Consider the following 17,097-nt stretch of genomic DNA (forward strand, 5'->3'; position numbering starts at 1 on the left):
TGAATTTATAACCTTGAAATATCTTAGAACTTCTTACATATTACTTGCTAATCAACTGGAAACTTGTTGCGAAGTGCTGACCCTTTATTTTGTAGTTCCTCTTCTTCTAGAGGAGATGAAAGAATGATCATATTTTTATGATCCGCAACATTTAAAGGGAAAATTGGTTGTCATTACATTCAGTGCCATTTTTAGTTGCCCATACTGTGACAATACATGATTACTATAGGATGTTACCATACATGATTACTGTAGGATATTTGGACGTTCAAAAGACAGGTGTGGAATTTAAGTGTTGAAGGTGGAGTAAAATGTTACTGAATGCAGAATATGCTTTGGCTGCATTGGGTGTTTCAAACAAAAAAGAATGAGGGTGAGAACATCTTTTTTATGTCCAGCTCTTAAATCATATTTTAAGGTCGTAATTAATTAATAGCACTGGAGTAATTATCCTTTTTTAAAAACAACAACAACAACAAACCCAGTGTACTCCCACCTAGTGGGGTCTGGGGGTAAGATGTACGTAGTCCATACCACTACTTCAGGAGAAGTAGAAAGGATGTTTTCGATCCCCGGCTCAAGATAAGGAGTAATAAACAAATACTTAATAAAGCATGAAACAAGATGTCAAGACATAAATATGCCACCCACAATGAATAATAAACAAAGAATAGTAACCTCATTCGTAATAAGGCATGCAACAAAGTGTCCTAGCAAGAATAATACATCTACCAAGTAATGTCCTACCCCACGACTCAAACTGGCACTAGCCTTCTCTCCTAATCTGCGTCCTTCATATCTTCCTATCTAGGGTCATGTCCTCAGTGAGCTGTAACTTCTCCATGTCCTTTTTAAAAATAAAAAATAAAAAAAGAGGACGACTGCTTCATAAGTTATTCAGCTTTCTGTTACTTCTAAGGTAAAAATGACAGTTTATTCAGTAGGTTCTTGAGGACAACTAAACCCTTGTTTTACTTTCAGATCATGCAATATGTTTTCGCATTGCTGTGTGATTTTAACTCTCTGGAAGTCCTTATGTCTTACACAATGGTGAGAGCATAGTGTGAAACATTACATCTCTTTTTACTTGATTAATAAATGTTAAAGACATTCCAATATTTTAGGTTTCTTCTCGTTAGTGAAATTTTCGCAAGACAGTCGTATAAGACTTGGATTAAGGGTCGTTTGGTTGGGAATGTAGTTATGCTGAGATTAGTTATGTTGGGATAAATTATGATGGATAAGTTATACTGGGATTAGTTATGCTGGGATTATTTTTTATTGAGTGTTTGGTTTGTTGTATTGAAAGTAATATGCATGGTATAATTTCTAAGAATAAATTAATTGATTACCAAAATACCCTCCATCTTATTTAACTTCTTTTTTTATATATATTTTTTTTCAAGCTTTAAATATTTATTCTTAAAAATAAAACTTTCATCTTATTTTTCTCAATTTTTTTGTGTGTGCATTTTCATGATTATATCCTGTGTATTTTAAAAATAAAATTTTCATCTTATTTAGTTTTAAATTTTTTGCATGTGTCTTCCTATGACTATGCCGTGTGTTAAAAAAAATAAATTTCTACATCTTATTTAATTTGAAATAAAAACTTTCAACTTAAGTTTGTTAAAGTAAAAGAAGATTTGTTGTTTATGTCACTTCATTTAAACACATATCACCCATATAATATAGAATATTAAAATTCATTTTAATCGATATATAAAATATCAATTTTCAAGTGATTAAAAAATTATTTAATTTAAAATATATAATTGAACAATGGAGTCAATTGCGAAACAATAATGTGTATTAAAACTAGGCAACGCCTTTGTAGTTGCTAAAATATTTTACAGATTACTAGTGAATGGTAATTATTATTATAAAATCTACTTACTTTAAGTAATTTTTTCATTGTGTAGTAAGAACTTTTTATGTTATCAATTCACAAAAATAACACTTGAAAGAAAAAAGTTGATGTTGAATTCCGTTTTTCTATGCTTAAAAAATTATAGTATCTACATTTCGTCGGATATATAAAAAATTATAGTACCTAGTTTTGATTCTTATTCTTATTATGTATGAATTTAACATATTTTTATTTTTAATTTGTTAGTTGTGCATTTTGATCCTTTATATAAGAAAATACCATGTAAGTTTATAAAATTCACAAGCAATGGGATGAAAAAAAAAATGCAAAGTTTAATTAATAAGAGGTTAATTTTTCTTAGTCATATATTTCCGTCATTCCAAAATAAGATATTTTAGTCTTTTTAATTTGTCATAAATAGCGTATTTTAGATAATCAAGTAGATATCAATAATATTTTTTCAAATTCAAAAGTAATAAATAGAGATTGAAGAACTAAGAGAAGATCAAGAAGATTGGAGAAATGTGTTTGTAATGGATTTGTAGGTAATCTTGTCATTTTATAGTTTTATCCCAAGTACAAATTATGATGGAATTGTTATCCCACCAAATGTGGGGATAACTTATCCCGGTACTATTTATTAGTCCCGGATTATCTCAAATATTAACAATCAAACGATGTATTAAATTTTTTACCTCGGGACTATTATTTTATTTTGGGATTATTTACTCTAGTACCTCACATCAAACGACCCCTAACGGGTTTCATTTGTTTTATATTACGTGCACAAATTTATATACCAGAAACCTTGCCAGTTGTTTTTCAGCAACAAGTAAGTTTGATCAGGGTTTCATCATATTATATCCATCTTTTAATGTGCATGGAAGGATCAAGAAATGGCAATAGCAACTCGTCGATTTGCAGAGTGCCAAAAGACAATCGCTTCCATTAATTGGCAATTGAAGTCCCTTGCTATGATGGATTATTTCTTGATCGACTCAGATGAACCATTGCAAATACAATGACATGACTTCTCCAATAGGTTTGGTTCAAGAAGTTGTTCTTGTGGTACTACCTCCAAAAGATTTCGGAACTCAGCAACTGCAAATATACTTACATCGGGTTTAGTCGCCTTTAAATTAATAGTTTCTTTTTGGAATGGAGGATGAATGTCGAAGATTGAAATGATAGGTATCATGCAACATAAAACTCGTAGAATTCAAGATGAAACAATTGGATAGTAGAAGAAGCCGCAAAGCTCGAATAACAAAATCTTGTGTCATCTATGAAGTGCCTAAGCATGAACTTATTACATAAATATTTTTTTTTCCTTTCAAAGAAGTCATGGGATGTACTATTGAGTATTAAGTGCTTATTTTATTTGAAGTATTGAGGTTCCAAATTCATTGTACAGGAAGTTCACAAGAAAAGTATACCCTCATGTATCATACAATTATGCTTGCACGCCTATTTATCTCATTATTAAATACTTTTTTTTTGGAGGTAGGGAGGGTTAAAAAGGAATTATGTACTATATTAACACGGAAGAAGGACAAATGTGTCCACTCGGCTGAAGAAATGCCACCAAGTGGCTAATGAATTTTTATTCCCAAATGTTAGTCATTTTTTTATCAAAAAGACCAGGCTTGGTCTTATTTATTTCCAATATAATATTTACAAATAAATATCAGGCCCAATAGCCCAATATATCAGTCCATCAGCATGGTCCAAATAAAAGATGCAATAAAAAAAATAAAAAACATAAAAAGTCTCAAAAAGCAAAAAGGAACATGAGAAGACAATAGAGTCTTCTAGTGTGTCTTCATCTTGGACCCCACACTGACATTATCGCCGATGTCAACACCTCCCTAACTCGAAACCATCAGTCAGCACTTTGTAACAACAACACCAGCTATTTTGGCTTTTATCCTGTAGTTGTTGGCCTTTTTTTCTTGTTTTATTGGTAACTTTTTCTGTTGCCCTTTTTTGTTGTGTTTTTATAGCTATTCTCTTCATTTTTTTTTCACGATTATTTTAGAAAAGAAATTAGTATTTTATTTTTTTAACAATCAAATACAATTTTGTAATATTGTAATTATTGCTCTTCTTAATATAATATTTGATACCAAATAAATGTATCATTAGGATCAAATACAAATAAATATTTCATACGATAGTTATGCATAGTCATTAGACAATATAGACATACATAGTCTGCACAAACAATGATACAATTTCTATGCGCATCATATCAACAATAATACAGTTTGATATACAACCTATACAACATTTAATTGCAATAATCAATCAGATACATTTTCTATACAACAACTATGTAGTTTCTATATACATTTATACAATTTTTAAACATATTTTATACAACTTTTAACTGCAATTGTTATTCAGATACGTATTTTATACAAAAACTATACAATTTATATACATATTTTATATAGTTTCTCTATTATCTTATAAAGGCATAATTCACCCGACAAAAACATCCTTAAAATAGCAATCAAACCACTAATATCACAATAAACAGAGACCCTATGAAATTAGTGGAGGTGCACACAAACTAATCCAAACACTAATAATAATCAACCCTTAATAGTTGTTTGTAATGATCTATTTTTTGATGACTTTTATGAAATACGTATTTTTGTGTGATTTGATAATTTTACCCCTTCTCGTGGTTGCTTTGTGGTATTTCTGGGGTGTAGGGATGATTGACATGATTCTCAATGCTTTTCGGTGTGATTTTTGCGAGTTTATAGTTTTGGTGGTTAAAAAATCTTATTAGTTAACTTCGATCAACATTTATTGATCTGAGCATTGGATGGAAAATCAGATTGTACCAGCTGATCCAAAATGTCAATTTTATAATGGTAACGTGGTTGATGTGGTTTTACGGCTTTTGTATCTCATTTTGATCCTGGGGTTCCAACCAGGAATCAGAGCGAGAAAGGAATAAATCCCCTTTCCACTCTGATCAGAGATTCTAATAGGATATTAGGATTTCTCCATCACCCCCAATAGTGCTCCCACCAGGGAAACTTCCTATTAGGAATGGCTTCCTTTCAGGTTGTGTTGTTACAGACTAGACTGTTCTAACAGGGCATGGGAGACGGATAACTAATCTAATACAGTACAACTATGATCGGGTAATAGGCAGATAAGATCAGACTGAATGTATGAATGATATGGTTCTGGTTCTCTTTTGTCCCGGGTTTAAAAAGTTCTCAAATTGAATTTCAGGGATTAATTTTGTGAAAACAGTTATTTTTTTTCAAAAATTTGATATGGCCATTAAGTTCGAAATATCAAATTTAGTCTAGTAGTAAAGTTCGTTTGCATTCTCGAAATTTTGAATAAATTTCGAGGGATCCGCAGAGACTTTTCCAAGTCTCCGGCTGGTGCACATCTTACGCGACATTTTGGTCATTTAACCGACTTGGCTTGACAGCTAAAGTGTTGCCTAAGCGACGACAGGCTTACTTAAGAGATAGCTTGGTCGCTTACGCGACACTCGCATGCCAGGCAGGTATCGCATGAGCGACACCTGATCGATTAAGTGATGGCTTCTTAAGTGACCAATGATTGCTTAAGCGATGTCTGGGTAATATAAATTCCCCATTTTCACCTTTTTTCATCATTTTTGAGAGTTAAAGCAAGGGGTTTTGAGTTTTTGAGCGATTTCTTCCATTTTTAAGCTTGGGTAAGCTCCAAATCCTTATTTCAATTATTTTTCTTCAATTCTTATCATTTAAATCTTGTTAAAACTTTAATTTAAAAGTGAAATTTGGGGTTTATGGTCTGGAAAGCTTTAAATAGTAATTCTTTGATTTAAATTTTGATTTCTACTCGTTTTCACTTGGGTTTTCTTCTATGATTTCTTTAATCACGAGTAATATATTTTTAGACTAAAATTTTAATTTTACCTTTCTTTTTTGAAAATCTATTTCGAGGGTCCGTTTTGAACCCGACAAAAAATGGACAATATGGGTATCATTGATTTTTGTTTAACATGTAGATTCCATATTTGCGTGTCTTAGTTGATTCTGGGTCTGTTTGTGTGGAGAAAGCTCTGTGTTAAAGGCTTTTTGGACTGATTTTTGACATTCGACGTAGGTTATGACTTAACTTTCTTTAGGCTAGGCCAAGTAGTTAATATTGGTGTAAAATCATGTTTGGGTGTGGGAACTAGTCATAAAAATGACATTATTATTGTGTTGTGCCCGTGTGGGGGCTTGTGTTATTGTTATTTGCTTATTGTGAGACATTACTTTCTATGTGTGACTATGAGGGGTCTTATATGATGTTTATTGGCTTTGTGTATGCATCTCTATTGATTGTATCTTTCTAGTGGAAAAGCCTAAAATGCAATTTATGTGGTATTAATGGCTTTTTGTTTACATTTTGCTCTATTAGCATGTGGACCATATTGGATCATATATGGTTGACATATTGAGTGGATTTTCGCTTATGTGAACTGGTATATTAGTTGGATTGTGGAAATTATCATTCTGATTGGTTATGAGCATTACATCCTCATACCATATATATTTATTCAACATTGATACCACCATAGAAATACTAAAAAAAATGGCTTTTTCTGACAGAAAATAAGATTTCTTTAAAAATTCTTTGCCGATGTATATGTCAGAGAGGAGTTTGTGATATTAGATTGGTATTGGCTATTAGATTGTATATGGGTTAACGAATCTCCCATGGGTCTTACCTTTGGAGAATAGGTCGATAGTGTATACGGAGGTTGAGCGACAATCTCATGCATCACAACATCATCATTATCTTTATTGCATTTTTCACTTTATGTGCATTTTGTATTGTATTTGCGTTCTTGATGTGATATTTACCTATTTGTACCTCTTGCTGTTTTTGATTTAATGTCTATCTATTGTGTTCCTTTCTTATACTTTTATTGGTAAATATGTATATTGTAGAACTGTTAGTGGAGATGGTGTGGGCTATCGTGTGGGATATTTGCTTATTGCAGGCGACGTGGCATAGTGTGTATTTTATATGCTTTATTTTCTACTTTACTCAGTCGGTCTATGATAACTACTGATTATAAGTGGACCGTACTCACCCTTACTGCACTCTTTTGGTGCAGATCCAGGTATGAGTACGCCGCACGATAGCTGATTCAGACGGTATCTGGAGTATATTCGAGGTAGTAGTCGATCTATGCTTTCGGAGTTGATCTACATCTTCTTATCTAGTTTATGTCTTGTTTTGTATACTGATACAAATTATGATTTTTTTCTTTTAGGACTATCATTGTATCTTTTAACATTTGAGATGTACTTTGTTGGTTCATATCCCGTGACACCAGATTTTGGGATATTTCATGATATTGTTATGTAATTTGCGTTGTTATTGTATTTGTGTGGTTCGACTTTATTCTACAAGACTTGCCTTGGGATTTGGTATTGTTTTCTCATTTCATATCAGTTTAGGTGTTTGACTTACTTGTCAAGGCTTGCAGTGAGAAGTGCCATCATGACCCTTGGTTTTGAATTGTGACATTGTTTGACTTGTTATTATAAGTAGTAGTTTTCTTGCACTTGACACTAGTTTCATACTCAGTAATAACACTATGAGCCTTGTCATCCACTTTCTAAGTAGATTTATAATTACCTTCCTCTCAATAACCTTTATATCTACTATGCCTATCCACACATTGACCGGCCTTATAACTCTAGGCCACTCTGATAGAAGCACCGCCACCATAATTTTTGTAACTTAGTACTCTTTTGCATTTCATAAGAATTGTAACCTTTTTGTTCTTAAAAAAATTCCAAGCCACAAAAGTATACTTTATTGTTTGTTCCATCCATTTGGAACAAAGGGGGAAAAAGATTAAAAAAAAGAGGAAAAATAAGTGTTCTTTTTTTAGGACTTAGTTTTGGTGATTTTGATTAATTTTTTGGCTTTTTATATGTTATATATAGGGGAAGATTGTAAAGTAGCAAACAGATATTTATCGTTGGATTCAGGATAGGCAACAAGCAGTTTAAAGCTAGTAGAAGAGTTAGCTTCGAGTAATGGAGTTTGGGGTTGTTTATCAGGTGTTTATATGACCATCGCCCATGAAGGCAAATAATGAGGTTTGTGAATAGTGGCAAGCTTAGGCCCAAGTATAAGTCCATTCAAGATTTATTAGTGGGTAGGTGATGTGGCATTTGAGTTAGCTTTACCTCCAACATTTTTTGGTATTCATCCTATTTTCTTGTATTGATATTGCAACAATATATCCTAAACCACTCTTTCATGCTTTAATGGGATTTGGTTTAGCTAGATGACCATTTGACTTTTGAGTAGAAGTTGGTTGCTATTTAGTCAGGAAAGCTTTAATATTATAATTTTTTACAAAATCAAAGTGTCCCAATTGTAGAGGAGCTCACATTAATGATCCCATTTTAAGAACTGAACTTATAGTCACGATTAGTTAGACAGCTGAAAAGGAGAAGTTGACAAAGATGGAGATGGAGAATTTGAAACTAGAAATGGAATTAACTGAGTGTCAGGGCGAGCTTAACATATTTAAAGAACAATTAAAAAAATCAAAGTATAATTTAATTGTTGAAAGGGCTCAGTTATCTATGTAAAATGAAGCCAGGAGGAAATTGGAGGCTGAATTCAAGGCTGCAATAACTAAGCTTAAAGACTTTACAGAACGTTCGCAGAAATTGAAGGGTGAGATTGTGGAGCTCAAAGAAAAGTTATCTATGTCATATGAAGCAACAAGGAAATCTGAGGCAAAAGTTGAGCCAGCCATTACTATATTCAAGGATTTAGCTGAACGCTTAGAAGAAGTGCAAATTGATGTAGTGGAGCTCCAAGCTCAAATCATTACAACTGAGGAAGAAAAAAGAGCTGCTGAGGAAGAAGTTCAATCTACAAATATGAAGCTTAAGAAATTAGAAATTTTCTTGGAGGAAACTGAAGTCAAGTGTTTAGGGATTCAAACCCTACTAAAAATGGTAGAAGGAATAAAATCTGGAGTTGATGATAAAATTGAAGCTACTAATGCAAAGAAATATGGGTTACAGTTACAACTTAAAGAAACCGAATTGGAGCCACAAACACTGCTTTCTAAGTTGATTGTCTTCTAGAGGAGCTTTCCAAGGAAAAGAACTTGCACCAGAAAACTGCTGCAAAGTTACAGAAACTGGAAATTGATAATTCAGTGATAAAATCTGCATCCCAACTTCGGAAAGGAGCTATATTCCGGGAATTTAAAATCAATAAGGTCAGTTGCCAAATATTTTCATAGTTTCAACCCTTGTCCATGAATTTATAACCTTGAAATATCTTAGAACTTCTTACATATTACTTGTTAATCAACTGGAAACTTGTTGCGAAGTGTTGACCCTTTATTTTATAGTTCCTCTTCTTCTAGAGGAGATGAAAGAATGATCATACTTTTATGATCTGCAACATTTAAAGGGAAAATTGGTTGTCATTACATTCAGTGCCATTTTTAGTTTCCCATATTATGACAATACATGATAACTATAGGATATGACCATAATACATGATTACTATAGGATATTTAGGCGTTCAGAAGACAGGTGTGGAATTTAAGTGTTGAAGGTGGAGTAAAATGTTACTGAAAGCAGAATATGCCTTGGCTACATTGGGTGTTTCAAACTATAAAGAACGAGGGCGAGAACATCTCTTTTATGTCCAACTCTTAAATGATATTTTAAGGTAGTAATTAATTAATTATCATTGGAGTAATTATCCTTATTAAAAAAAAAATATGACTTCTTCATAAATTATTTATGTTTCTGTTACTTCTAAGGTTAAAATGACAGTTTATTCAGTAGGTTCTTGAGGACAACTAAACCCTTGTTTTACTTTCAGATCATGCAATATGTTTTCGCATTGTTGTGTGATTTTAATTCTCTGGAAGTCCTTATGTCTTCCATAATGGTGAGAGCACAGTGCGAGATATTGCATCTGTTTTCTCTTAATTAATAAATGTTAAAGACATTCCAATATTTTAGGTTTTTTTATAGTGAAATTTTAACAGGATAGTCGTATAAGACTTACATTAAGGGGTCTCATATGTTTTATGTTACGTGCACAAATTTATATACCCGAAATCCTTACCAGTTTTTTTTCAGCAACAAATAAGTTTAATTAGGGTTTATCATATTTATATCCATCTTTTAATGTGCATGGAAGGATCAAGAAATGACAATCGCAGCTCATTGATTTGTAGAGTGCCAAAAGACAATCGCTTCCATTAATTAGAAATTGAAGTCCCTTTCTATGATCGATGATTTCTTGATCGACTCAGATGAAACATTGAAAATACACTGACATGACTTCCCCTTGGTCCACCTAAGAGGAAGGTTTGAACTTCTAGTGGTGAGGTGTGATTGATGGTTTGATACACCATATTTTGTTAATCACTTGATAGAAGTAAGCGTCTTTCTATCTATCCTTTAATTTCAAGCATTCTTCTTCTTCATCCCCTTTCTTTGTGTTGTTTTTCACTTTTTGTGTTTGCTGGTTTTTGCATCCTTAGTGTCAATTTCGTTTTTCCTAGTTTTTTCTTGTATCAAGCCTTGCCTTGGGATTTGGTATTGTTTTCTCATTTTATATCAGTTTAGATGATTCACTTACTTGTCAAAGCTTGCAATGTCAAGTGCTATCATGAACCTTGATTTTTGAATTGTGATATTGTTTGACTTGTTATTATAAGTAGTAGTCTTCTTGCACTTGACACTAGTTTCATACTCAGTAATAGCACCATGAGCCTTCTAATCCACTTTCTAAGTAGATTTATAATTAGTTTCCTCTCAAAAGCCTTCACATCGACTATGCCTATCTACAAATTGACCGGCCTTGTAACTCTAGGTCACACTGATAAAAGCACCACCACCATAATCTTTGTAACTTGTCATAGTACTCTTTTGCATTTCATAAGAATTGTAACCTTTTGGTTCTTCAAAATTTCTAAGCCACAAAAGAATACTTTATTATTTGTTCCATCCATTTGGAACAAAGAGGGAAAAGATTAAAGGAAGGAGGAAAATATGTGTTCTTTTTTTTAGGACTTAGTTTTGTTGATTTTGATCAATTTTTTGGATTTTTATATGTTATATATAGGGGAAGATTGTAAAGTAGCAAACGGATATTGATCGTTGGATTCAGGATAGGAAACAAGCAGCTCAAAGCTATTAAAAGAGTTAACCAATCGAACGCATCGACTAATGGAGTTTGGGGTTGGTTATCAAGTATATATATGACCATCACCCATAAAGGGAAATGATGAGTTTTGTGAATAGGGGCAATCTTAGGCCCAAGTATATCAATACATTTAATATTTTGCAATGGGTAGGTAATGTGGCATTTAAGTTAGCTTTACCTCCAACATTTTTTGGTATTCATCCAATTTTCATGTATTGATATTGCAATAATGTATCCTAGACCACTCTTACATGATTTAGTGGGATTTGGTTGAGCTAGATGACCATTTGACTTTTGAGTAGAAGTTGGTTGCTATTTGAGCCAGGGATGTCTTAAATATTATATTTTTTTAACAAAATCAAAGTGTCCAATTGCGGAGGAGCTCACATTAATGAACCCATTTTAAGAACTAAATTTAGAGTCGTGATTAGTCAGACAACTAAAGTGGAGAAGTTGGCAAAGATAGAGGTAGAAAAATTAAAACTAGAGATAGAATTAACTGAGTGTTAAGGCGAGCTTAACCTTTTTAAAGAACAATTAAAATAATCAAATAACATTTTAATTGAGGTAAGAGCTCAGTTATCTATGGAAAATAAAGATAGGTGGAAATTGGAGGCTGAATTTAAGGCTACTATAACCAATCTTAAAGACTTTACAGAACATTCGCGAAAACTGGAGGCTGAGATTGTGGAGCACAAAGAAAAGTCATCTATGGCATATGAACCAATAAGGAAATTTGAGGCAGAAGTTGAGCCTACCAGTACTATATTCTAGGATTTAGCTGAACACTTAGAAGAAGTGAAAATTGATGTAGTTGAGCTCCAAGCTCATCTCACTACAGTGGAGGAAGCAAAAAGAGCTGCTGAGGAAGAAGTTGAAGCTACTAATATTAAGCTTAAGAAATTAGAATTTTGCTTGGAGGAAACGGAAGTCAAGTGTTTAGGTATTCAAACCCAACTAGAAATGGTGGAAATATTAAAATCTGGAGTAGATGTTGAACTTAAAGCTACCAATGCCAAGAAATATGGGTTATAGTTACAACTTAAAGCAACTAAATTGAAGCTGCAAACACTACTTTCTAAAGTTGATTCTCTTCAAGAAGAGCTTTCTAAGGAAAAGGACTTGCACCAGAAAACTTCTGCAAAGTTACAGAAACTAGAAATTGATAATTCATTGATAAGATCTGCATTCCAACTTCAGAAAGGAACTATATTTGGGGAATTAAAAATCAATATGGTCATTTGCTAAATATTTCATAGTTTCAACCCTTTTACATGAATTTATAACCTAGAAATATCTTAGAACTTCTTACATATTACTTGTTAATCAACTAGAAACTTGTAGCGAAGTGCTGGCCCTTTATTTTGTAGTTCCACTTCTTTTAGAGGAGATGAAAGAATGATCGAATTTTTATGATCTGCAACATTTAAAGGGAAAATTGGTTTTCATTACATTCAGTGCCATTTTTAATTGCCCATACAGGGACAATACATGATTACTATAGGATGTGACCATACATGATTACTGTAGGTTATTTAGACATTCAAAAGATAGGTATGGAATTTGAGTGTTGAAGGTGGGATAAAATGTTACTGAATACTGAATATACTTTGGCTGCATTGGGTGTTTCAAATAATAAAGAATGAGGGCAAGAACATCTCATTTATGTCTAGCTCTTAAATCATACTTTAAGGTTGTAATTAATTAATTATCACTGGAGTAATTATCTTTTTTTAAAATAAAAATAAAGAATACGGCTGCGCCATAAGTTATTTATGTTTCTGTTACTTCTAAGGTTAAAATAACAGTTTATTCAGTAGGTTCTTGAGGACAACTAAACCCTTGTTTTACTTTCAAATCATGAAATATGTTTTCGCATTGCTGTGTGATTTTAATTCTCTGGAAGTCCTTATGTCTTCCATAATGGTGAGAGCACTGTGCGAGATATTGCATCTGTTTTCTCTTAATTAATAAATGTTAAAGACATTCCAATATTTTAGGTTTTTTCTTGATAGTGAAATTTTAACAGGACAGCCGTATAAGTCTTAAATTAAGGGGGTCTCATATGTTTTATGTTACGTGCACAAATTTATATATCAGAACTCCTTGCCAGTTTTTTTCAGCAACAAATAAGTTTAATCAGGGTTTGATCATATTTATATCCATCTTTTAATGTGCATGGAAGGATCAAGAAATGGCAATCGCAGCTCATTGATTGGTAGAGTGCCAAAAGACAATCGCTTCCATTAATTAGAAATTGAAGTCCCTTTCTATGATGGATGGTTTCTTGATCGACTCAGATGAAATATTGAAAATACAATGACATGACTTTCCCAAAAGGTTTGATTCAATAAGTTGCATTCTTGTGGTACTACCTCCAAAAGATTCTGGTAATTAGCAACTTTAAATATACTGATACCAAGTTTAGTCGCCTTTAAATTAACAATTTCTTTTCAAAATGGAGGATGAATGTCAAAGATTTAAATGATAGGTATCATGCAACATAAAACTCGTAGAATTCTAGATGAAATAATTGGATAGTAGAAGAAGCTGCAAAGCTGAAATAACAAAATCTTGTTTCATCTATGAAGTGACTAAGCATGAACTTATTAAATAGATATTTTTTTCTTTCAAAGAAGTAATGGGATGTACTATTGAGTATTAAGTGCTTATTTTATTTGAAGTATAAAGGTTCCAAATTCATTGTATAGGAAGTTCACAAGAAAAGTATGTCCTCATGTATCGTAAAGTTATGCTTGAACGCCTATTTATCACATTATTAAATATTTTTTTGGAGAGGGGTGGTGGTAAAAGGGAATTATGTACTATATTAACACGGAAAAAGGACAAATATGTCTACTCGGCTGAAGAAATGTCACCAAATGGCCAATGAATTTTTATTCTCAAATGTTAGCCATTTTTCTAAAATAAAAAAGCCAAAGCTTGGTATAATTTATTTCCAAAATAATATTTACAAACAAATATCAGGCCCAATAGCCCAATATTTCAGTCCATCAGCATGGACCAAATAAAAGATGCAATAAAAAATATAAAAAACATAAAAAGTCTCAAAAAATAAAAAAGGAACTTGAGAAGACACTAGAGTCTCTAGTGTGTCTTCATCTTTGACCTTGCACCGCCATTAGCGCTGATGTCAACACCTCCCCAACTCGAAACCATCAGTCAACACTTTGTAATAGCAACAGCAGCAATTTTGGCTTTTATCCCATCATTGTTCGCCTTTTTTTCTTGTTTTATTGGTAGCTTTTTCTGTTTCCCTTTTTTGTGTTGTTTTATAGCTTTTCTCTTCATTATTTTTTTCACTGTTATTTTAGAAAAGAAATTAGTATTTTATTTTTTTTACAATCAAATACAATTTTGTAATATTGTAATTATTGCTCTTCTAAATATAATATTTGATACCAAATAAATGCAACTTTGGAATCAAATACAAATACATATTTCATACGATAGTTATGCACAGTCATTAGACAATCTAGACATATACATATTCTGCACTAATAATGATATAATTTCTATGCGCACCATATCAATAATTATATAGTTTTATATACAACCTATACAATATTTAATTGCAATAATCAATCAAAGTACATTTTCTACACAACAACTATGTAGTTTCTATATACATTCTATACAGTTTTTAGATACATTTTATACAAGTTTTAACTTCAATTATTTTTAAGATACATAGTTTATACAACAACTATACAATTTATATCTATATTTTATACAATTTCTCTATATATCTTATAATGGCATAATTTACCCGACAAAAGCATCCTTCAAATAACAATCAAACCACTATTATCACAATAAACAAAGACTCACTGAAATTAGTGAAGGTTCACACAAACTAATCCAAACACTAATAATAATTAACCCTCTTGTAGTTGTTTGTAATGATCTATTTTTAGATGATTTTTATGAAATACTTATTTTTGTGTGATTTGATAATTTTAACCCCTGCCCGTGGTTGCTTTGTGTTATTTCTGGGGTGTAGAGATGATTGAGAAAATTCTCAATGCTTTTCGGTGTGATTTGTGCGAGTTTATAGGATTGGTAGTTAAAAAGTCTTATTTGTTAACTTCGATCAACATTTATTGATCTGAGCGTCGGATGAAAAATGGAATGTACCAGCAGATCCAAAGTTCAGAATAAAAGTATGCTCTCATGTACCGTACAATTATGCTTACACGCCTCTTTATCTCATTATTAAATATTTCTTTTGAGGGGGGCAGGGGTTAAAAGGGAATTATGTACTCTATTAACACGAAAAAAGGACAAAATTGTCCACTCGACTGAAGAAATGCCACCAAGTGGCCAATGAATTTTTACTCCTAAATGTTAGCCATTTTGTTTTTTTAATCAAAAAGACCAATCTTGGTCTGATTTTTTTCCAAAATAATATTTATAAAAAATACTAGGACCAGTATCTCAATATATCAGTCCATCAGCATGGTCCAAATAAAATATACAATTAAAGAAATAAAAAATATAAAAAGTCTCAAAAAAGCAAAAAGAAACGTGAGAAGACACTAGAGTCTTCTAGTGTGTCTTCTTCTTGGACCCTGCACCGCCATTATCGCTGATGTCAACACCTCCACAACTCAAAACTATCAGTCAACACTATGTAACAGCAACATCTGCCATTTTGGCTTTTATCCCATCGTTGATGGCCTTTGTTTTTTTTGTTTTATTGGTAGGTTTTTCTGTTGCCCTTTTTTTGTTGTGTTTTTATAACTTTTCTCTTGATTGTTTTTTTCACTATTATTTTATAAAAGAAATTAGTATTTTGTTGTTTTAACAATCAAATACATTTTTGTAATATTGTAATCATTGCTCTTCTTAATATAATATTTGATACCAGATAAATGTATCTTTGGAATCAAATACAAATACATATTCCATACAATAGTTATGCATAGTCATTAGACAACCTAGACATAGACATATTCTGCACAACAAATGATACAATTTCTATGCGCATCATATCAATAGTTATATAGTTTTACATGTAACCTATAAAACATTTAATTGTAATAATATCAAATATATTTTCTGTACAAAATTATGTTGTTTCTATATGTATTTTATACAGTTTTTAGACACATTTTATATAACTTTTAACTGCAATTATTGTTCAGCTACGTATTTTATACAACAACAATACAATTTATATACATATTTTATACAGTTTCTCTATGTGTCTTATAAATGCATAATTAACCCAACAAAACATTCATAAAATAACAACCAAGCCACTACTATCACAATCAACAGAGCCCTTATGAAATTAGTGCTGGTGTACACAAACTAATCCAAATACTAATAATAATTAATCCTCTTGTAGTTGTTTGTAATGATCGGTTTTTTGATGTTTTTTGTGAAATACTTATTTTTGTGTGATTTGGTAATTTTACCCTTCCCCGTGGTTGTTTTATGGTATTTCTGGGGTGTAGGGATTATTTACCCGATTCTCAATGCTTTTCAGTGTGATTTTTGTAAGTCTATAGTTTTGGTGGTTAAAAAGTCTTATTAGTTAACTTCGATCAACATTTATTGATCTGAGCGTCGGATGAAAAATTAGACTGTACCAGCAGATCCAAAATGTTGATTTTATGTTGGTAACATGGTTGATGTGGTTTTACGACTTTTATATCTCATTTTGTTCATCAGTTCTAAAATTGGATTTCAGAGATTACTTTTGTGAAAACAATAGTTTTTTCAAAAATTTGATATGGCCATTAAGTTCAAAATATCAAATTTAGCCTAGTAGTAAAGTTCGTTTACATTCTTAAAATTTTGGATAAATTTCGAGGGGTCCGTAGAGACTTTTTCAAGTCTCCGGCTGGTGAACAACTTACGCGACATTTTAGTCAATTAACCAACTTGGCTTGACAGCCAAAGTGTCTCCTAAGTGACGACAGGCTTGCTTAAGCGATAGCTTGGTCGCTTGTGCGACACTCGCATGCCAGGCA

General features: G+C 32.0%; 1 protein-coding gene and 1 long non-coding RNA gene across 3 annotated transcripts in view; both read left to right on the forward strand.

Annotated features, from left to right (window-relative positions):
• Positions 1-3,272, forward strand: part of LOC107867993 (filament-like plant protein 3) — a gene marked incomplete in the record, with an annotated part of 11,280 nt that extends 8,008 nt beyond the window's left edge. For both annotated transcript variants that reach the window (XM_047411995.1, XM_047411996.1), the window contains 1 exon segment: positions 2,758-3,272. In XM_047411995.1, the coding sequence (XP_047267951.1) occupies positions 2,758-2,895 (138 nt within the window).
• Positions 3,273-6,790: 3,518 nt separating this feature from the next.
• On the forward strand, positions 6,791-7,291 carry LOC124898191. Its single transcript, XR_007055155.1, has 2 exons — positions 6,791-7,061; positions 7,161-7,291. It is a non-coding gene; the product is annotated as an uncharacterized LOC124898191 (long non-coding RNA).
• Positions 7,292-17,097: the final 9,806 nt, after the last annotated feature.

The sequence above is a fragment of the Capsicum annuum genome, chromosome 4, assembly GCF_002878395.1.
Source record: "Capsicum annuum cultivar UCD-10X-F1 chromosome 4, UCD10Xv1.1, whole genome shotgun sequence".
Lineage (NCBI taxonomy): Eukaryota > Viridiplantae > Streptophyta > Magnoliopsida > Solanales > Solanaceae > Capsicum > Capsicum annuum.